The following is a 22,445-nucleotide window of genomic DNA, read 5'->3' on the forward strand; positions in this document are numbered from 1 at the left end:
ACGACTTTTGATACGTCTCATCTCATAAAACACAATGAGGTCTGTTTTTGTACTTATTTGTAAGATAAGTTTAATCTTCACTGAATCAAGCAGACCATGGAAAATCTTTATCTGTAGGTACCCTCTCTTGCAGTAGTTACACACACAAATAACACCTCATGTAGGTGAAGTAACCCTCGCCGCACTGATGCTCGGATTTAAGCCATTGTTAAGTTAGGGCCAAGACCGCTAGCCACAGTAGCCATATCAGTTTTAGCCTCAGTGGTAAGCCCACATGAGACAGTTAGCCCAACTGTTGGCTGGCTAGAGGCCCAGATCTCACACAAGCACGTGGATTTTTATGTAAAGCTGGCTGAATTAACAGCCAGTATGTACAGATAATGCCCTTTTGATCTCTCCTCTGAAATTTTGCATCTCCCTCTACTTTCACACGCAGCTGCCTATATTCAGACGTCAGGTGATAATGTGGAAAATGGTGCCGTGTACTGGGGCTTTCAGACGACATCCGCACCCGACACAATTTGCAGAAATGATTGTTATTGCAGCCCGTATGATCACCCAGCAGGTAGAGACATGTATTGTTCTTTATATTTAGCTGGAACAACATACAAGCTATATCACAATATTATAAATAAATCACAGGGGATATTTTGGCTCATATAGTGTTGTCTGTTCCCTCATGAAAGGACTATGGCATGTAGTGTTTCCTTGCTGTGGGTGGCAGTGCTGCTGGAGAATTGTGCCAAATTAGAAACATAAGGACACAGAGGACACACGCTCTATTTTTTTTACAAGCAGGCCAAACTTACTTTAGAATTGAGCAAATTTACATTTCCCCTTGGCTCAGTTGCCGACATGTGGACCATCACAGACATGCTTTAGCAGGGGAGACATGAGGAGACATGGTGACACAGGAAGTAGCCAGAGCATTAATGGGATAAGACGCACATTAGAGAGGGTCTTTTTCTGGAGGTGTCGTTATCCAGCTGAGTGGATGCACATGTTACCTGACGTAAGCATATGTAAAGAAATGTGCACTGAAACGACACACGACATGAATCGAAATTGTTCAGAGATGGTAGATAAATGTGCTAAGTAACTCTGTTTATTGTATCGTGGAGACTGCTAGAAAGGAATCACGGAAATGCAATCAGAATTACAATACTGCACACAAACAGACCAGATCAGACCTCCCGTGCTCAAGTTCTCCTGGGCCAGTCCATTGTTCTGCAGAGGTAAACATCAGGGAGCACATAGAGGAACAGACAAACAATAAACTGATGACACACACTCCCGTAACACTCTGTTTAGACTGCAAACACAAAAGAGCAGGTGTGTGTCTGTGTTTGTGTGTATGTAGCCAGCCACAAGTAAACGTGCAGTCCTGAGAAAGAAAGCTGGTGCAGGACCTGGTGCGTAAGAATGGCAACTTGCCGATTTCATACCATTAACCTTCCCACGGTTCAAAGCATCCAAATGTCAACTGGGTCACTTTTCCATTCTTGGCAGTTCAGAAATGCTGAGAATGCAGTGGATTGGCAGTGATAGGTAGCTCTGTCATGTGAAGCTTGTTTGATGTGATCTTCACAGTGTACTTCACAGTATTTGTTCATGGTATGCATGGGAGTGGTACTTGACTTTCAAAACTGGTCCACACTTACATGTGAAGGACTATTATTTTAGGCGTTCGATGGCAGCAAATGAGACTCAAAGAGACAAAAGCAAGGATTTAACATCAAGCTCGCCACTTATGCTCCAGAGACAACAACAATAGGATTAGCTGGCACGCTAAATAACTAAGGCCTAGGCCAAGCCTCTTATACTGTCACAAGGCGCTTTTTATATTGTGTATGCTAATATGGTCACCAGTTATTTTAATACAATAAATTGTCTTAAAAGTGCACAATAACTGCTTTCTAGATCACAATAGAAATGTATGCTTATTTTGTAGGAGGAATTATGACACTCTCTCTTGCTAGAGACACACAGAGTTATGCATTTTAAAAGACTACTGTACACATGGCATTGAGGATATCTCAGGGTCAAGTGTCATAATTCTTTTGTATTTACATTTCACAACATTATGTACTAAACCAGAGGAGCTGTTAATTCCCAAAATTGTCCAACAAGTCTGATTCACTATAGTTGCAGCAGGAGAACAGGATCATCTAGTATCCACAAGTGAAACGGAAACAATTGGAATGAAAGAGGAAAAACGTTGATTTGGGGTGTCACCGTCGAGAACCATTAAAAGCAAGCTATTATTTCCTGTTTTGATCCCCACTATAATCCCCACGTCAGCTCCACAAACACATTTGTTGCCGATAAAGCTTATTGATTCATATTGACTGTGTGCGGAAGTGGGGAGGAAAGACGGAGAGAGACAGCAAATGACAGGGCAGCTGGAAAGTGGAACGAGGGAATGAAAAGCTGAAAAGAGGAAGTGCAACTGAAAAACGAGTGGGGGGAGGAGGAGGAAGAAGAGTGAGGGAGCAAAGAGAAAGGGGAGAAAGTAACAGAGACGGGGAAAGAGCAAATTGTTCTTCCTTCCCCACTAGCTGCACCAGCAGTATTGCAGCCAGACCGGCTGTGTTGAATCTGAGTCAGCAAGACTTGAACTGGGACCCTAGCCTATAGCCCGGGGGCCGCTAGTAACACATGCGCGCGCGCGCGCACACACACACACACACATACAGACACGGTGTCAGACCTGTCGCTCTGTTCTGCTCAGCCCTCCAGCTCCAGCCTTAACTATAGCTGTTCAACCAACCCCTCTTAATTAGTAGCTGCTGCTGCCGCCTGCCCTGCCCCGGCGCCACTGTGGTAAAGCCCCAGCCCCACGTCTGTGTGTGTGTGTGTGTGTGTGTGTGAGATAGGTTTCGGTTTGTTTATTCTGTGCATGAGCTGCAATGTTACCTTTGTGCCCTTTTTTTGCATCGCGTATACATGCTCTCTCTCTGTGATATTATGTACGCATGCAGGCTTTACTGGTGAAACAGGAAAAACTCAAGTCTACATATTGCCAGGTTTGCTCAGCAAACGTTGTGGTTTTGTGCATCCTATTGTTGCTCCACATGCTCTGTCTCTTGAGTCTCTTTTTAAACTCTCCATCTTTCTCCCGTAACTGCTCAAGAGAGATGCCGCTTGTAAGCTGCCATCACAGAGGAAAACTAAAATGCGTTCTTAGTTCCACTTCTCGAAGATCACATTGAGTCAGTGCGCGAGAGTAGACGTGCTCTGAGAGACCAAAGCGACTCAAAGACTGTTTGGGAAATCTATATTTTCCCTATTTCTGATGTTCTGGGAGCGCTTTAGAAACAAGACTGTTGACTTCACAGTTTCAGGACATGATTTCAAAATCCTGTTTCACTGTTGTCCCTGTTCAGGTTTATGCCTGTCAAGAGAGAATTTTTATGTACTTAAATACTTGGACGTACTTCCACTACCACAGGAGACAAAATAAAGTACTGCACGAAGGACTCCTTCTAGCTCCCTGTCGGTGTTCAAACTGCATACTCTCTCCATTCTCAACGCGTCCTGTCATGTTCATAGTACGAGGCAGCAGTGAGGGTCTCGTTCAAGCTGTGGATCAGGCTGACACATTTCTCCCAGAGGACCCTCAGTACAAACACATAGCTGGAATAACTCTGCCGCTCAACTGCCACAGTCGCTGGCCTGCTAATCAAGACCATATTACAATGAGATAGAAAGAGAGAGAGAGACAGGGAGTGAGAGAAGCTTAGCTCAGCACAGGAAACACGCGCAGCTGGAAAACAGACAGTGGATAAAGTTTAACTAGTCACACACACACGCTTTCCATTCACACACATTCATATTAGTTCCTGGAGGAACACAGGCCACAACCTAGCAACACAGTGACCCATATTAGCGGAATTGCAGCCCCTTTTGACTCCGAGGCTGGATCTAGGCCACACGCCTGCTGGACGAAGCACCTCGAGTGTCACCCAACCCAGCACCTAAAGTGTCGCACACAACCACAGTGGCACATACATTGATGGATGACTCAGAAATCGGTTGTGAAGTGAGAGATTTGGTTGTGTGCTCAGCCGGGAGCTTCTAAAATAAATGCTCAGAGCTTGGCCCTGCAGTCGAGGCTTTCCAGGATTTCTCTTATTTGACATGATAACAGCTTTAAGAGGTTTTTGGTGGTGGTCAAAGCGGTTGTGGTCACCCTACATAATCTGTCGATCTCTTTTACTCAGAGTCTCTTATTTTCTTCCCTCCTCCTCCTTCCCTAGTGAATCAGCTTAAAGAGAAGCTTCATGTTCTACTGTGCTTGTTAAGCCCCATATGTAGCTGCCCAATATCCCTTCCTTAGTGACAGACAGACGCATGTGACTACGGAAAAATGAGAACAAAATAAAGACTGAGCCTTAAACCGCCCGCATCTGCTTCGCAAACGCTGACCAATGACCGTTTTCATAACCACAGCCACATCCATGAGGAAAGGCTTTTGTTTGAAATGCATTCTGTTTGCATCTACAGGTAAGGGAAAAGGAAAAGTCTTTTTCTCAGTATTTATCCCCCCATGCGCAAGTTTCAATTGCATTTAAGATGCTAATGTAGCCTTTTGGGCAAACAGAAATGACTAGAGTGTGCCGGCTCTTTGTTTTGTCCCAGTTATTCATTAGGCTTTAATAATTGCCGCTTCGTGCTTCATACAAACACCGCCAGGAGAAATGAATTCACTTCATCCTCTCCTTGGAAAGGTCAGGGCGTATAGCAAGACACCTCCCCGACACCAAAAGTCATGATTCATCCATCACTTTACAGAAAATGTGCTTTCTCTTGGAGGCTTGAGCTGAAAACCCACTGTTTGTGTGTATGTGTGTGCGTGTCGCTACTGAGTTTAAGGCAGCCGTTGAAATTCAAATGAAGCGTGCAGGTCGAGGCATGAGTATTCCTCGAGAGAGAGATCTTCTGAGGATGTCTCTCTCTCTCTCTCTCTTTCTCTTTCTCTCTCTCTCTCTCTGTCTCTGTCTCTGCTTGGGCATTGTGGGTAGAGGTCACGAGCACGACTCCGGTGACAGGTTCTTGTCGCTGTGCGAGCCATAACCTCACCCCCTTGTGGAATCACAAGTTTTAACAAGCCAGAACAGATCATACAAGCCATCCTTCAGCACACCAAGGGAAGGGTCAGCCGACCTGCAAAGGAAAGTGGATTGCAGTGCGGCGATGGAGACCGGCTTAGTGCTGAATCCCATTATCAAACAGCGTTTGTCAAATAATAGGTCAAGGCCCACTTGTACCAAAGACATATTAGGATGTGGTTTAATTCCAGAGCTTTGTAGAACTGATTTAGCTCTGTGCAAAGTGATTTGGTAGAGAACAAAAGGTTGCTTGTATTAAGTCTGTTCAGACACCGGACTGAGGGCAAAGCTTGATCTCTGTTGCTGTGAAGAGAATACAATGATAACAAGGCAGGCAATGTTTAGAAGGCCTGCGCAAATATTGCTTTTATTTTGCTTTATATGGGAGCCACAGTTGCTAATATTGTAAAATAGTGACATTAACATGCTGACTGTGTTTCCAACAATGACAGGCACTTAATAAAATCAAAAAATGTCAATATTGCTACTGCACCCATGCTTTATTTCAGTTGTGGAAACTAAAAGCCCCCATGTCTGTGCTCCATCCAGTTTTGCACCTGTACTTTCCAGCATGGACTATATCACAGCGTTTCTTGCATCATTACCAATGCCATTTACTGCACTCTGCAGCCGAGAGACCTAGCTTACATAAATACCCAAACAATGTACGGTAATGGCTCTCAAATAACGCCTCAGCCATATTTTCAATCTGCTTTGAAAGTGGCAGTGAGTGGCTGAAATAAGCGAGGCACTGGGGAGTTATGAGTGGCAGTAGGTCCCACGGGGACCATGGAACATGGCAGGTCATTTGCCTGGCCAGTATTGGTGTGATGTATTTGTAAACTATGGCGAGGTGGCTGACTGAGAATGCACGAGGAGCAGGTGGCGAGGTGGAGGGAGCGAGGCGCTTATTCAGCAGGCTGGATTGCAATAGAAACAGAGGGGGGATTCATCAGACTGAGATAAATAACATTTAAACACATTTAAATCCCCAGGGAGCAGAGTCTTCCTTATCTTGCAATGATTGCGTCCCCCTGTGAAGCTGTGTCTGTCATGCACAGCAATATTCAGACCTGAGACTAAAATTGCCAGCTTGATTCATCTCCTCTGTAGGGTACACTCTGTGTGCACCTTTTGTAGAGAGTTTCTGGATTCTCTTGTCAAAAAGCTGGCAAGTGTACAACAAGAAGGGCATGTGCGTATCTTCAGGCCTGTAGCATCCAGTGCAGCGGTTGTCCTATAAGCCATAGATACACCCGGAGACTTTTCATATCTAGCTCAGTATTGTGTTGAACAAGATGCTGACATATTTAGTCCCTCTTCCCTTCTGTCTTCTTTCCTCTCCTCTCCTCTTTGTCTCTGGCATTCCTCTCACTCACCACTCTTCCTCTCATCATCCCCTGCTCCCACCAGTCTCTCCTTATCTCTCTTCCTCTGCACTCACATTTCTGTCTTTCCAACACGTCTCCCTCTGTTTTCCTTTCTCTCCATGTCTGTTCTTATCCTCCCCCGCGCTCTCCTCCTCCCGAAAGCTCTACCTCGTCCTGGGCTCTGTTGCTGTAACGATAGTGACAAGCTCTTTGGACACAGATTTAGCTTCCCTCATCCGCCTATTTCTTCTTTTTTATTTTTTTTTTTCATTTATAGTTCTTTCCCCCCCGTCTCACTTGCTACAATTAGACATGGGAACATCTAATGTAAACTTAGACGGACACAAAGACCGTTGGACACCCACAGAAAACACACACGCCCTGTTTACGCTAGCGCTGGCTTTATTAATTGTGCTGTCTGCCAAGCTGAAAGACAGTTTCGGTAATATGACCTAATGAACGTGTGCTCACGGTTGCTGTATGTTTTGTCTTCTGTTGAATGTGCCTGCTCCCTCCCCTCATCTGCCCTCTGACTGACTCATGATGGCTGATTTTACCCGTCTTACTGGACCGACCAGTAGGCCCGGCCCTTCCTTTTGGAAGAGCTCCAAGAACAGCCAGGCGCCTCTAAAAAAAGCCTCTGATCATGAAATGGACGTGTTGTACTGAAGACCGGAATTCTACTTAGGCTTTTAAACCAAATGTTTTTGACCTGGGGAAGGATATTTTGGTAGAAAAGTTGGTTCATAATCTAATGTTGGAGACAAAAAAAAGTCTTTTATACCTTCAGAAAAACCTTATTTACGCTTCTTCACACATTCTCATATAAAAAATGCTAGTTTGACACAGAAGTGCATACAATGAATTCATATTTTGTTTGATTATAAAAAATAGTTTGACTTCATGCTGGAGATGTGGGTGGATTACAAACAGTCGAATTGTTCTTTGTTTTGCCAGATACAGCTACAAAATGAAGCTGTAAACATTACTATTTTCTAAAAGTGCAGCTGTCGTATAATATTTCATACTATTTTAAAAGAGATGCCAATTTTTTTAAATGGGGGATATATTTGCATTCTTCTTAAACAAAGACATTTTTTCATTAGATGTTAACTTGATTAGCATAAACAAAACAGCTGAAGAGAAAGCTAAGAATCACAGATAAGGTTCACAATAACAACACACGTTTTTTAAGGAGGTGCTGCTCACAGGTTTGACTAAATCTATATTCTCAAGAGCAGCAGACTGTGATTTTTGGAAAAGTATGGAGGAGAGCCTGACTGTGTGACCTGAAGTGGTCTCGATATGGAAATGATAATGAAACCAATGAATGCAAGGCAACTTAAAATGAGCCGAGTGACATTTTGTTCAGTTTTTTAGAGAGTACTAAACAGGTTTCAGCCATCTCAGAATGATCCCTAGCTATTCTCATTTAAAGTCCGTGTGGTGATAAATGCCTGACTATTGAAGCACTCGATTAAAACTAAAAAAAAATGCGGAATCCTTGTGGAAGTTGTAGTGCGGCACCATAAAGAGTATTGTTTTGAAGTACTTAGTCTAAGTTGAAGTGGTGTTGGGTGTAGTTATGTGACAGGCACTCAGATGCCCACTAGCTGAGGGGAAAAAAAGTTTCCCTTTTAGCTAAACATGCAGAGACTGCTCTCCTCTTATCTCTCTCCATTCCCCCTTGTTCCGCCTCGCCGGCTATCTGAAAAGGTATCATCAACTCCTCTCATCTCACCCCTCTATCGCTCCCTCTTTTCTCTCTATTTCCATCACCTCGCCTTTTCACCTGCACCATTTTCTCTCTTGTGTCTCCCCATCTCTCGCCTGATTGTTACACCTTTCCTCCCTCAATCTCAGTTATATTTTTTTCATTCTCCTCTCCAGCTTCCATCTAATTCAGATTTTTTTTTTCTCTTCACTGAGAAGATTTTAGTCGTTAGACACCATTTAAAGGTACGTTTTAGTCTCTTATGTGGTTAAAGAGAGGAGAAAGTGTAACCTCAGAAGTGTCATTACTGTACGTGTCACAGTTAATACTAACTGTTTGCGAATAAGGATTTAGTTGCACACACACCCCTACATTCACACACCAGCCTTCGTCTCTGTCTCCGTCGCCTCTATAGTGAATCACTGATGCATGAAGTGCTGTGTGTCGCGCTTCACCAGGAATACAGTATGTGCTGATGATCTGGGACACGACAGTCTGAGCTCACAAGCCCCTTCCCGCTGAACACCATGCTTGGGTGTGCACGCACATACACACTGTCTGTTGGCTTGAATATTCACTGGCATAAAACTGGGCTCCTGAGCTAAAACAGTCGGGAGAGATGAGCTTCTTTTGTTTCCGCTCCACCACGGTGCGACTGAAGATAATTGGCGTTGGCCCCACATGACTCAGATGTAACAGTGCCATTTAAACAAAATGAATGGTCCCGTCCCACTGAGTTCCTGGACATGGCATAGTGTCTTTGTTTAGTGTGTATGCTGTTGCACATCTTCCTGCATATCAAGATGAGTTTGACCGTGTGTGAGTGTGTCTTCGGGTGGCAGATTAGCTCATCTGTTGGCCAGTGTTTCTTTATTTTCATACAGAACAAAAGCTTACAATGCCTCTTTTCTTCAGGTTGAAATATACTGTAGACAGAGAAATCAGAGAGACCCACCCTCCCCCCAAAATAACCTACAAATAAACTATGACTTGCATTAACTGTTGGAGACCCACTGTCTGTGCCCTTTCAGTATCCACAACCTCATCCATCTTTTTTCAGTGGTGTCTATGTTAAGGAATTGAACCTGCATTCCCCCAAGCAGAGACATATGCATCAAGTCTTGTGACCCATCTGAGGACATAAATGGGCTAAACACCATGTGACACAAGCCACACGCCTGTCTTAAAGCATTTAGAGCGTAGGATAAAGCCATGCGGTCATAGCCTATGATATGGTTACTAATACTCCTCAACAGCACACATCCGGAAACAGCATGGGCTTTAATGGACAAAGATGGATAAGGATGCTGTCCAAGTCAATAGTGAACCAGCCCAGATACACTCGTTTGTGTGTGCATTTGAGTGCTTTTGCTTGTGTGCCGTCATTATAGCAAAGCAGGACATTTATTTGTGTTAACTTGGATGATGTAATGATTCAGTCGGGGGGGGGGAGCAGATGGTCAGTTGTCTGCCTGTTTCAATAAACTTAATAAGTGGATACATTATCTAGTGTGATGGACACCAGAAGAATTCAAATATCTGAAGATGTCAGCCAGATTAAGTCTTGGACTTGTATCAAGTCTTTGAAGTGCTCAGGTCAGATGTCGGTCTCTTTTGTGATGTAATCTCAGTAGTGAAATCAAAAAAGGATTCTGCTTTAGACTTTATCTGGATGCATATTTCCTCACATTCTTCCTTTCAACACAATGGCCAGTGATGCCACAGATATGACACGGCCAAGAGCAGACTTTACTGTACTTTGGACCTTTTGTTTGTTTTTCCCTTTATTCTCAAGTTATCAACTCTACAGCTGTCCGCGATTGGAACATGCCTGAGATTAATGTCGATTTGGAGTTGCTATCAGCAGTGTGAAATATTTTCTCATTAACTGCTTTTCTTGCCGTCCTTTTATAGCTGAAATATCGTTAACAGGCATTGTGTTGAAATATTTCCAGTCCCAAGGAAAAGCTGACCATTCATCTAGTACTGACAGTGTTGGCGGTCCACATAAGCTTACTCTGGAAACATTAAGTCCAGGAAGAGGAGGCTACCTTTATTGCACCATTAAAACAAAAGGAGACAGTGATTCTTTTTAATACCTTTCTCCTTGGAAGCGACTCCTCTTCCACCCACTACCACCATCGACAGCATTGTCCTCAAATCCTTTAGAGAGAGAATTTATAATGGCCGGCCTGTTTTTACAACAATCAACACTCTCCGTGGCAAGTTTTTACGGAGCGGTGCAGCACAAGCCCACTCCAGCGCTCTGGGTGTCAAGGGTCAGTCGAGCTCATAAATGGAGAAAGAAGAGGGAGGGAGTTGCAGTTGAGGACTGCAGCTTTTGGTAATGGGCTGTTTTGGGCAGAGCAGGCTGCATTCCATTATAGTGAACTCAGGGAGCAGGGGGAGGATAAGCAGCGTTATGGAGGAATGCACTGGTTTTGTTTGTAACAGAAAGAGCTCAGAACAGTCTGTTCATGGATGGATGTAGGAAATGGACACACACTTATATAGGCCATATTTTTCAGTTGGTCAGTCATCCACCTGTTGTATACTGTAAAAATATCCTTAATTATGTCCTAAATTGACCATTTTGGATCTCACTTAACTCCACTCACTTGTCTACTGAATGAACCTGTCCTCCCCCGTGGTTTCATGACATCAACACCTGTGCAACCAGCTTGGAAAGCGCAAACCACAACCTGACTGGTGGTGTGAATGACTATTGGAAAACCACAGGGTTGTTTGTGGTCAGCCTTCATTGTGACTGGCATTTCTCAGTGTTGATTCAAGTCTTGGGGTGGCATGTAGATGCATGCTGGGCTCGGGATTAGCAATAACAATGCCCTGCACCATTCACGCTATGTGGGGTAGTTTCCTAAAATATCAATGCCGGTGTGGTTTTGTTTTTGTAATTTTGTATTTTCTCAGACTCAGGCCCGTTGACCAAAAGAAATGTACAAAATCTCAATTACACAGGTCTTTGTTAATTAATATGAACCATGGAATTGTACCCCGTGCCACTGAGAATGTGTTATTCCTATTTCCAAAAGTTACACAGTAATGGTATGAAGAAAAGGTATAAAAAAACATTTCATGGCTAAAACATGCAAAAATCTAGTTGTTCTAGGTTGTCATTTTGTGTGCAGGATTTTAAACTAGCAAAATGTACCTTTATATGGAGGATGAGTTTGAGTAAAAATTACCTGCATGTCATCCCCTCCTCTGACTGCTCAGCCTTACTCTCTTAAAGCCATGTCAAACAGAAACTGCGTTAGCTTTATGTTACAGACAATGGTACAGGCTCAGTGTGATTTGCTGTGGTAAGATATTGAACTAACCTTACGATTACTGTGTTACTTTGTGACTCATATCAGGCACATTGTGGCCTTGACCTACATATCGCCTACCTCTCCCACCTTCACACACTGCTACACGCACACGCACTCAGACACAGGATTTGTCATGGAAAGAAAGAACCAGTCGCACAAACACAGTCGAGAGATTAAGAGTAAACCACTAATCTGACTGTGCCTGCATCAGTGTGTTTGTGTGCTTCTTTTTTGAAATGTGGGCAGGTTTTATGCAATGGCTGGTTCAACTGTGTTTTGTTCTGTTTTAGCTGTTGGAACGAAGGCCTTTGTTTTTCCAGGAATTTCACTCCCGGGAGAAGAAACAGGGAGGAGAAAATTTGTTCCTGTGCTCAAGTTTAATTTGTTGTGATTGTCATAAATTTGATGTTTGAGCAGTTTGTATTTTGAGTATGAGTCATAAAAGGTGGGGAACATGAGAGAGGCGATACAGAGAGAGATGCAAGCTGTTGTGCAAAAAAAGAAGAAAGAAATAGGGTGAGACGATTCAGTGGAGAAGATTGAGCAGATGAAATGATGGCGATGAATGCAGTCTGTCTGCTCTTCATGTGTTATTGTAGTGACAAGGGCTGCATGCCTGGGAGACACCCCGGGGCGCTCAACCCTGTGTTCACCAGCCAAATCAGACACAGTGTTCATAAACTGTGCAGAGCTCTGAGATGGTGCCGTTCAATATCCAACCACCTCAAGCTGCTCAGAAAGGCTTCAAAACACAATGGCTGTTTCACTCTGTGCTTGGTGCAGAATGGCAAACACAATGCTAGCCTTGTAGGGAGAGATGAGATTTGAAGGATAAGGTGGGGCGCACACACACACACCTGTCACACAGATAACCTTACATACACAAATATACACAGAATGTGTTTCTTTGATGAGGTGATAAATTCCACCTAGAGTTTTATCCACAGCACACTCTCTCTGCATTCCAGCTTGGAGAAGCCAAAGGGGAAGATCTCCAGCAGTCAGATTCAGAAAGGTTGCAGTAGCTGGTGTCAGTGTTGCTAAGGGGTGTGTGTGTGTGTGCGGTGGTGGTGTTTCACGCTGTTATGGCCTCATCTTAAACACACTCAGTAGCTGACGACCCCCTCCTCCCTCTGTCTCATATTCGACAAATGCAGGCAGAGCAGGGACAACTGTGCACTGTAGCCTCAGAGCACAGGCGCACGCTTATGACCACACTGACACAGCACACACACACACAAAATGACCACATACTTGTATACCACTGTGTGTCTGAAGTAATGTCTGTCGGCATATAATCCCATTTACCTCTGAATGCACAAGAGTGCATGAGTGTGTTTATTGTAGCAGAGAATGAGGAGAGGAATAATTTGTGTGATGTAGTGCCCACAGTCTGTCTACTGTCTCAGAGTGGCAGCTGACACACACACACACACACACACACACACACACACACACACACACTAGCGCACACACACGCAGAGACACATGCATCTGTTATCTGCACAGCACATTGGGTGTCAGAGAAGCAGTTGTCCTTGCACTTACTGCCTCTGCAGACCTTGAATGTGTGAGTGGATTGTCTGTCTGTGTACCCTGTCCTTGTGCAGGCTACTGATTCAAGCCTGGGAAACAAAAAGGGGAGGACAGTGGAAATACGTGACATCAGTCCGATTATTACAGATTAACAGGCTAACAAAAAGAGTGTGCTGTAAAGTCTTTAAGTCTGTTTTTCATGTTTTTAATGATTGTTTATTATTATGTGTTTTATGACCCTGTGGCTCGTGTTACTTTCACAAAAAAACATTTTACCATCTTCAGATTCCATTATTCCATCGAGCAAAGCTGAGGAGCTTGTAAAGCGACTGCTGTAAAGAATTTATTCTTGGCTAATGTACTTAAGCAAATCTAAGGTAGAAGGAACTGAGGACGATGTTTGAGGCCCAGTGTTTCTGCTCTATAGTATTTTCTCTGCTCCTTCACCTCAAGGGTAGCCACTAGACAGGTCTAGATCAGGTTTTATCACTCCAGCCGGGCTGATGGCTTGAAAGTCAGGCCAGCAAGGTGTTTTAAAGACACAGGGCTCAATTTGTTCTAGTGCCTGACTTCCTAACACACACGCACACAGACACTACTTTTGTACTTTGGAGCAGGGCATTTGTTTTGGCAGGCCACCTGCCACAGAGTGAGAGAGAAAGGGCACAAGCGCTTGTCCTCCACTAAACTGATTTACGTTGGCACTAAAACAGAACTCATAAGGGCTTTTTATACGCCTTAAGACTCGCCAGTCAGCTTGTTCCCCCAGCCAAGGCAGGAAGGAAATGATACAAGATACCACAATATACAATACTGCTTTGTTGTCCGACCTCCTGAAAATTGGTCTTGCCTCCTCTGAAATTTGTCTTGGCTCGGTGGAGGACTTGAATGCAATATAGGGACAGTTGTTTCTGGCACTTGAAAAGTGCTAGCTCATATTTTGGATATTCTTTCCTCATCACTAAACACCTTTCTGTCAGTTTTTTCCTTGCTAATAAAGTAATGTTATGAAGTAATGGGACAAAAATGATTATCAGATCTTAGGCTGACTGTTGCTGGTTATATTACCCCCAAGGGCACTCTAGAAATTCTATCCATATTCAGTTATTAACATGTATTCTGCTGTCATTTGGCTGTTATTGAAAAAGGAGGACCTTTATGAACAAATTTCCATGGACAGTGACAGATGGGCTGAGATATTTTTTGATTATATTCCCGTGAGTTATTGCAATAACGTTGACGTCCTCTGATAATCCTCAGCAGATAGTGACTGCTGTGTTGCAGTGTTGACATTTGAGTTTTGGGTGTGTTGAGGGGACTGTTCTTCATTTCTTAGTGTGGGTCAGATTAGTGGTCTGACCCCCCCACCTAGCCCTCTCAGCCCCAGAGACAGCCTCTGATTGGGATATATGTCAGACTGGTGGACTAACCCGACTGTAAATGACTACCCTGCACCATGCCTACCTGCAGTGTGTGTGTGCGTCTGAGAGTGTGTTTGTTTCCAAGCAACGAAATAGTTTTGAGAGCTACCCACATCCTTTACCCTGTAATAACTTCAGTCAGACTTCTTGTGTGTTTGTGTCTGTCTGTGAGTGTGTGGTCTGTCCAGGGATTGCCACCCATCCTTCCGTCAATCCATCCATCCGTCAGTGTGTCGGGGGATGGTAATCCATTCTTCCCATATGCAGATAGTGCCGGTGAGATTAGGCAGACCCTGGGAGAGGATTAAGGCTTCAGGGCTTGGCTCCCCTTCTTACCTCGTCTCTAACCATCCTACCCCCTCTACCCACCACACGCTTCCTGCCACCTCCTCATGCTGTTCAATCCTTTATCCACCCCTCACCCATCTCCCTTTCCTCCCCCGGGCAAATCTCCAATCTCTGGAGTGTGTTGGCTGCGGAGTGAAGAGGTGGAGGGCAGATTAAGATAGAGACCCATTAGGTTTTTGTACATGTGTGTTTTGATTTGCATGCGCATAACAGATTAGTCCTTGTGATTTTTGTGTTCATTTCTGTGGGCCTATATAGGTACCATTTGTGCACAGAGGGGAGGATGTGCAGTTGGTGTGTGTGTGTGTGTGTGTGGGTTGAAGTATGTTTTGGTGTGTGCCTTAAACCATATTGCTTTCTTCACCTCCTCGATTATGCTATGGTTAGGTTACAATAATTGACTTTGTGCATATATGAGAGTGTGTGTGTCTTGAGAATTTGCATTAATTTTCAGAGCCTTTTCTTCATTGTCACACTCCTCCATCCCCTTTGCCATATTTCCTTTCTTTCTTAAACCCCCAATTCCACCCTTTCACCTCTTCCTCTTTCCCAGATGTGTCCCACATGTTGTGACGCAGTGCAAAGGGTAGAGAATTTGTCTGAGTGCTGCTCTTCTTCCTTCGTTCCTCATCGTCATCCCTCCCTCTCTCGCCACCTTTTCCTCCTTTTTCTCCCCTCCAGTGGCGAGTGTTGTAATTGATATGCCACCAGCAATAAATCAGCACAGCTCTAGTGCTGAGCTGCGGCCATTATCTGAACGGACAGGTTTAGCTGCTTTGGAGAAGAGGGTGAGAGAGGGAGAGTTGAGCCAGCTCAGCTCTCAAGAGTCACAGACAGCTCACCACTTCACCAGCCTCTGGAATTTCCTCACAACGTACATGAGAACACACCACCACCCCCATCTCTTCTCAGGACTTACGCCACTTCTAAGCCAAATAAACAAAAGCTGTGGAAGGGACCCTCTGTTCTAAGCTTTTTCCTCTGTTATGTCTTCTACCTCCATTTCAATCCCTCATTTGGATTCCCAGTGTCCATAGGGAAGCGGTACAGTCCTGTCAATTGATAGGGCCTCCTGATATCAAATCCAATCAGCTTGGCTCCTTACAGCCCATCCTCTCTAATGCTTTTCCCTGATGTGATAACGGCTTCGGCTCCCCTGATATGGAAGCTGCCCATTCCCCAAGCCAAAGCCGTGCCCCTAGCCCAAAATGATTGACATGTTTTTCCTTGATGGTGCCAGATATGGCTCGCAACCTTGTTCCAGCGCTTTTTCCACCATTTCACTTTAGCTCTGGAGGAAATTGAAATTGAAGAGGGTTTGGGGGGGATAAGGAGGGAGAGAGAAAATGGAGAAATTTGAGAAAAAAGAGAAATGTGCGTAAGAAGCGGAGTGATGGACTTAATCCTCAACAGTTGGGCAAGTCTGCCATGACGTGGTGGAAGTGGCGGGATCGAGAAAGAGGGAGTTTGTGAAGACAATATTGGGCCATACTACTATGTTTTCGTTTAAAAACGCAGACCTTTTGCTACGTTTGCACCTCCCGTCCAGACTAAAATGGCCTGAAAATGCTGTTTTCATTTTAAAACTCCGGGGTAGCGTTTTAGTGTGGACAGGCAAAAACAGAGGACTTTAAAAACGAAGGATTTTAAAAAACGATGATGCAGACACTCACATATTCCTTCTGATTGGGTCTTTATGCAAAGCAATGACATAAATCTACTGACAGTCTATTGGTTTCGGTATTTTTACTAAAATACTTTGTACTGTGCAAATAACACTTAACCACTCTGGATAGCTCAAGAATCCAGCCAACAGAAGTAGGACTGGTGTTGAAAAAGCAGAATTGGGGAAAAGTGAAAGCCGCCATGTTGTCTTTTCACAAACGTGTTTGTTATAATGTGTGCTATGATGTCATTGCCTTATTACCTAGATAGATAACAAGCAGCTGGAGACCCCAGATGCAATTTGTTGTGCTATTCACACTCTTACATCAGGCCCTGGCCGGCCTAAATGAAGAGGAATTACTGCAGGGACGATTTGTTTCACCTTCTTTGTCGGGCTCTGTCACTCGCTCACTGCGCCTCATTGTATCTTTCCCCCACTTGGAAATGACAAAGGAAAATGAGCCAGCCGGCCTCCCTACCTTGCCACCTCGCTTTAAATTGACATCTCCTCTTTTTTTGCGGTGCTGCTGTACCGTAGAAATTAGTTTTTTTTTATAGGCTGGCTGGTCACGCGTCCTGCGTCGAGTCGTTTTAATCTCACAGGGTGGAGAGTGGGGGTATATCTGATAAGTGCAGCTCAGGCCCTTCTGTCTGCAGTCACCGCGCTGAGGTGCCTCAATCCACGGGGTTCCCCTGGTGTTTGATTCAAGCGCAGGTAGAACTCTGATTAAAATGCGGCAGAAGTGCTGGCTTTTGTTTGGCTCCCGCTGCTCCTCACTCACCCCTCTACTCTGCTTTCTCTGTCTTTCTGTCCCTGCAGTTTTTCCTCCTTTCTATCTCCTACTTTCTTTTCTTTTTTTTTTTCTTGCTCCTCTTTCTCACCTTGTTTTTTTTCTCTCCCCTATACAATGGTCTTCCCCTGGCCTTTCATTTGTGGAAATTGGATGACACCACCTCTCCCTGAACCTGGCTAGCTTTGTCTCCGCTGAGCTATGGTTTGCTATTCCATGAACATTGCCACTGCTATTTTTCTTCTCCCTTGCTCTCTCTCTCTCTTTCTCTTTCTTTTCTCTCTTGCACAGCAAGAGTGACTAAAATTGATGTGCAATTCAGTGACTCCTCTTACTGAGGTGTTTTAATTCTTTCAGTACTTACAAAACTGGATTTTTTACTCCCACTCTCTCTCACAGCTATATAAAACAAAGACAGAAACAAGTTTTGAAACACATTAATCCCTCTGAGCTGAAACTGACCCCAGTCCCTACCTGTATGCTTGGTGATTGATAACAAATTGACAGATAACCCACATTAACCTTTGCCTCTCTCAGTCCTTCTTTTGAATTTTCTTTTCCTTCCCAGTGTTTATCCCCCTTCATTTCCCTTCCTTCCATCCTAACCTCTCTGTAGTGTCTCTCATCTTTTCCAATTCGGTGTGGTCATAAAACACCCTTCGCGCAGACACTTTGATAGTCAAGGTGAAATTGAAGCGCAGGGTCCCTGGGAGAGTTGCGTCCTGTTTTGCATAATCAGCATTTACAGGAGAACTAATGTCCCGGTATTGCAGGAACATGATTGGCCTGTCAAATAGCAGCATGCGCACGGCAAACCCTGCTCCTCATCATCATTGCATTGTCGTTGGAGGACGCCCAAAAGAGCAAATACTCTCCCTTTTGACTCTTCCTCTTCCCCTCCTCCCTGTCCTTTACCTGTTAAACCTCCGTCCTATAAAACCTAGACCTCATTCCTGTCCTTTAATATACCGCTTCTGTTGGTTTCATCCCAGGTTGTCAAGGGATACCAGTTGCAGGGTATAGTAGTGTCTGCTGTGTGAAATATATTTGTGTATTCGTGAAAAGCTCATAAATGAACGCAGACCTATGTAAATGTGTATTTGCCCGAGCATACACCAGCACCCTCACTATGCCAAGGCAGCGGCCTGTTTCAAAAGAACAATTAGGCTGCCTTTTTTGATGCAGTGCAATTGTCTGTCTGAACATGGCTTTCTTTAATCACATAGGTGACTGAATAGTGAGACTAACTGAATAGAGGCAGGCAGGTTTTGAGTGCTTTTGCATGTCTGTGATTGCTGTCTTAAGTGAGTGGGTAGGATTAGCTGCAGAAGAGTGTTGTGTAAGATAGGGACCCTTCAAAAAGATTCAGCGAATGGTTGTCGAGAATTGTCCTATATATACAGCATACTTTTTACATTTATATCTGCTTAAGTTTTACACACACACACACACACACACACACACACACACACACACACACACACACACACACACACACACACACACACACACAGAGTTTAGCTCCCTGAGGGATGGCAGTATGTGTTGGGCGACCTGCTGTGCTGCCACGAGACGAGAGCCTGGATACAATAGCCAGAACTGCAGGCGTAATTGCAAAACGCGTCATTGGATAGTGTGTTGATACTGCTGAAACCATGACAGGAAAGCCTCTGAGCAGACCTGGCTATAAATTGCTTGCTGTCAATGAAAAGGTGCCCACTGGCAATTTTTCAAACATACGCCTCCTCCAAAGCCACCATGGAAAAGTTGAAAGTTATGAAATATTAAAGAGTTCAATGTTGTGAGTCTATAAGTCATTCCAGCTACACTTGCGTTGTGTGCGCAGAGCCTTTTAATAATCAGCCCATGCCTCTCCTGCTATCTTCACTCATAATTAAATGCCGACACACATTTGCCTTCCAGGCTTGATTTGATATCACTTATTTATCACTGGGGCAAATGTCAGCCTGAATTTTTTCTAATTTTGGCTGTGGCAATGTGTGAGTCTTTTAGGCCTCTCTGTCTGCTTGATGCATAATCAATAGGAAATGTTTCTTGGACACTAACCATGCTCTTTCTTTCTGCCTTCCAGGGCTCTCACCTCGTGCCTCCGTGGATGATGTTCCTGATGACGGCTTGCAACACTGAGAACAGGACAGAAGATCAATAGGAGTTTTGTTTCTCCCTTCATCCTTCTCTTTTTCCCTCAAACTATCCTCCCTCATTCCCTGACAGAAGAGCTGAAACAAAAGAAGAATCCTGATTTGGGACTTGGTATCAGAGCTTGTACTCCTAGTCCTCCTCCTCTCTTTTTCTATCCCCATCCCCCAAAGCCTTGCCTCCAGACAGCACAGACATGTGTCCCCTAGCTCGGTCAGTGGCTTCCCCTGGCCAGGGGAACTTTTTACTCCTCTTGGGTCTTTTGCTTATCATGAGCTCATCCTTCTCTGGAGGCCAACCCCCGCCCTTCAAACGATTTGCCCCTGCTGTGTGGGGGCTTACGCATCTGGCCATCCACAACAAAACTGGAGAAGTCTATGTAGGAGCTGTCAACTGGATTTTCAAGCTGTCTAGCAATCTGACCAAACTGCGCAGCCACATGACTGGCCCGGTGGTGGACAATGAGAAGTGTTACCCTCCTCCAAGCGTCCAGTCCTGCCCTCATGATCTGTCCCAGACCCCCAATGTGAACAAGCTTCTTCTCATAGACTATGCACAGAACCGCCTCATTGCCTGTGGCAGCACTTCGCAGGGGATCTGCCAGTTCCTACGTCTGGATGACCTCTTTAAGCTCGGCGAGCCCCACCACCGCAAGGAGCACTACCTCTCAAGTGTGGCAGAGTCAGGTACTATGTCCGGGGTCATCATAAGCTCCCCCCACAGTCCAACCAGTAAACTATTTATCGGAACCCCTATTGATGGCAAGTCTGAGTACTTCCCCACCTTGTCCAGCCGCAAGCTGATGGAGAACGAAGAAAATGCTGACATGTTCAGCTTTGTCTATCAGGATGAGTTTGTGTCCTCTCAGCTGAAGATCCCCTCAGACACTTTGTCCAAGTTTCCTGCTTTCGACATCTATTATGTGTACAGCTTCAGCAGTGAGCAGTTTGTCTACTATCTAACAATGCAGCTGGATACCCAATTGACGTCACCTGATGCCAGTGGAGAGCAATTCTTCACCTCCAAAATTGTCAGACTCTGCGTGGACGACCCTAAGTTTTACTCCTATGTCGAGTTCCCCATCGGCTGCACTAAAGACGGGGTAGAGTACCGCCTGGTGCAGGATGCCTTCTTGGCTCGGCCAGGCCGGCAGCTGGCCAACTCTCTAGGGATCTCTGAGAATGAAGACATCCTCTTCACAGTCTTCTCTCAGGGTCAGAAGAATCGGGCCAAACCACCCAAAGAGTCAGCATTGTGCCTGTTCACCCTGAGGAGGATAAAAGAGAAGATCAAAGAAAGAATTCAGTCCTGCTACAAGGGAGATGGGAAACTCTCTTTACCCTGGCTGCTCAACAAGGAGCTCGCCTGCATCAACTCGGTAAGCTCAAACCTGTTCTTTGTGCTTTTTGATTTAAGAACACACTTTCTTTACAGCCCCGATTCCCTTGAATGAATCAGTTACTAATCAGTCAACGCACACATATTAAGTTTTGAAAGTAAAATGTTGACAGTGACCCAGACTACATTAGCATTTCTTGGGCCTTTAGGAACCATTCTAATGGGAAAGTTTGACACTATTGCTTTTAGCAGATGTGCGCCGCTCTCTTGGATACAGCCTTTTCTCAAGATATTAAAAACTAATCATGATGAGTTTGTGTCCCGGTAACTGTCTGCTACTCCACTCGTCCCTTTTTTTGTGCGCATGCTAATTGAATAATGGCCTTGCCCGTGCTACATTCATTCATAAGGACGGCTGCCACAGGCCTGCAGTGATTAACAATATAAAGTGTGAAAAGTTCTTATATCTTCTATATATATATATATCTTATTTCTCCTGCTGTCTTCTGTTTCACTTTTTTTCCTGCCCATTTTCCCTCTCCACCACGACCTCTTGGTGCTTTGATTTAGTCAGGCAGGGGACATCATTAGCCAAGTCCCCTGGATTTGTGAAATGTCACTCAGGAGTAGCACTTGTGCATACACACAGTAAGGTCCGGTGCACAGGGATGTGAGATCCTGGGGGATAGCATGAGCTAGACTCAGTTTTTACTAACTGATCCACGGTGCATGACCCTGCATGCGTTAGAGGACATCACTCACACAGGCATATATACATGGAGTCTCACTGGAGACTCAAGTCTAGTTTTCTCTTTAGTGAGCATACGTACATGCTCACATCCTTTTATTTTCTCTCACCTTCATTCCTCATTCTCTTCTTTTCCCCCTTGCTTACCCACTCTCTTCAGGCAGCATCTGCCTGAATCCTTTTATATCTTTGTTCTATTTATTAGTGTTTAGTGTGCCTCACTCTCAGTTGACCACCTATCTCAGCGACCTCATCTTCTATCCTGCATGCTCTTTAAATTCACTCATCCATCCCCTCCATCTTGCTCTCTTAAGATAGCTTAATTAAAAGACCTGTTTTAAAGCTTTTTCTTTAAATGTCAGTGCACACCATTTTTACCGGCAGGTGTCTTCGTTGCACACACACAAACCGTTCACCCCCTGCTGCATCTAATGGAGGTGGATGCTTGGTAAGAACAGCACTCATTCTTTGTGTAGGTCTTTATTAGCTTGAGTGCACAGGTGTGTTTTGTGTGGTAGTGTAAGTGATGTGAATGACCTAGCCAAGTCCTCTTTCACCTCCCTTTCTTCCTCTCTCGACACCTTCTGTCGATGTAGTCTCTTTCCTGTTCAGTGGTTGTCTTCATTCTTTTTCTGCGCTTATCTTTCTTAAGGCCCATCACACTGACAATAGCTCTGAAGCAAAAAAGCACACAATCTCATTTATTTCAGTTAGACCTTTGCACTGGTGTAGCAGGAGCCCTTGGTGCAGAGTGCCGTGGTACAAAATCGCAGGTTAGCACAGCAAAGAATTTGACTCAACCTTTTATGCAATGCAGTGCAACATCATCTGGTAATTTGCTGTGCCGGCCAGTCAAATACTGTGTGTGTGAATGCATATGTCAGGCAGGTAACTGCATTGTGCAGATATGC

At 44.6% G+C, this 22,445-nt stretch overlaps 1 protein-coding gene across 6 annotated transcripts in view; it reads left to right on the plus strand.

The window, feature by feature from the left end:
* The window catches only part of plxna1b (plexin A1b), a 200,039-nt gene that overhangs the window by 17,480 nt on the left and 160,114 nt on the right, over positions 1 to 22,445 (plus strand). For all 6 annotated transcript variants that reach the window (XM_046029350.1, XM_046029354.1, XM_046029353.1 and 3 more), the window contains exon 2: positions 19,381 to 20,826. In XM_046029350.1, the coding sequence (XP_045885306.1) occupies positions 19,645 to 20,826 (1,182 nt within the window). In that variant the 5' untranslated portion in view covers positions 19,381 to 19,644. The remainder of the gene's footprint in view (positions 1 to 19,380; positions 20,827 to 22,445) is intronic.

This window comes from Micropterus dolomieu, linkage group LG18 (genome assembly GCF_021292245.1).
Source record: "Micropterus dolomieu isolate WLL.071019.BEF.003 ecotype Adirondacks linkage group LG18, ASM2129224v1, whole genome shotgun sequence".
Taxonomy (NCBI): Eukaryota; Metazoa; Chordata; class Actinopteri; order Centrarchiformes; family Centrarchidae; genus Micropterus; species Micropterus dolomieu.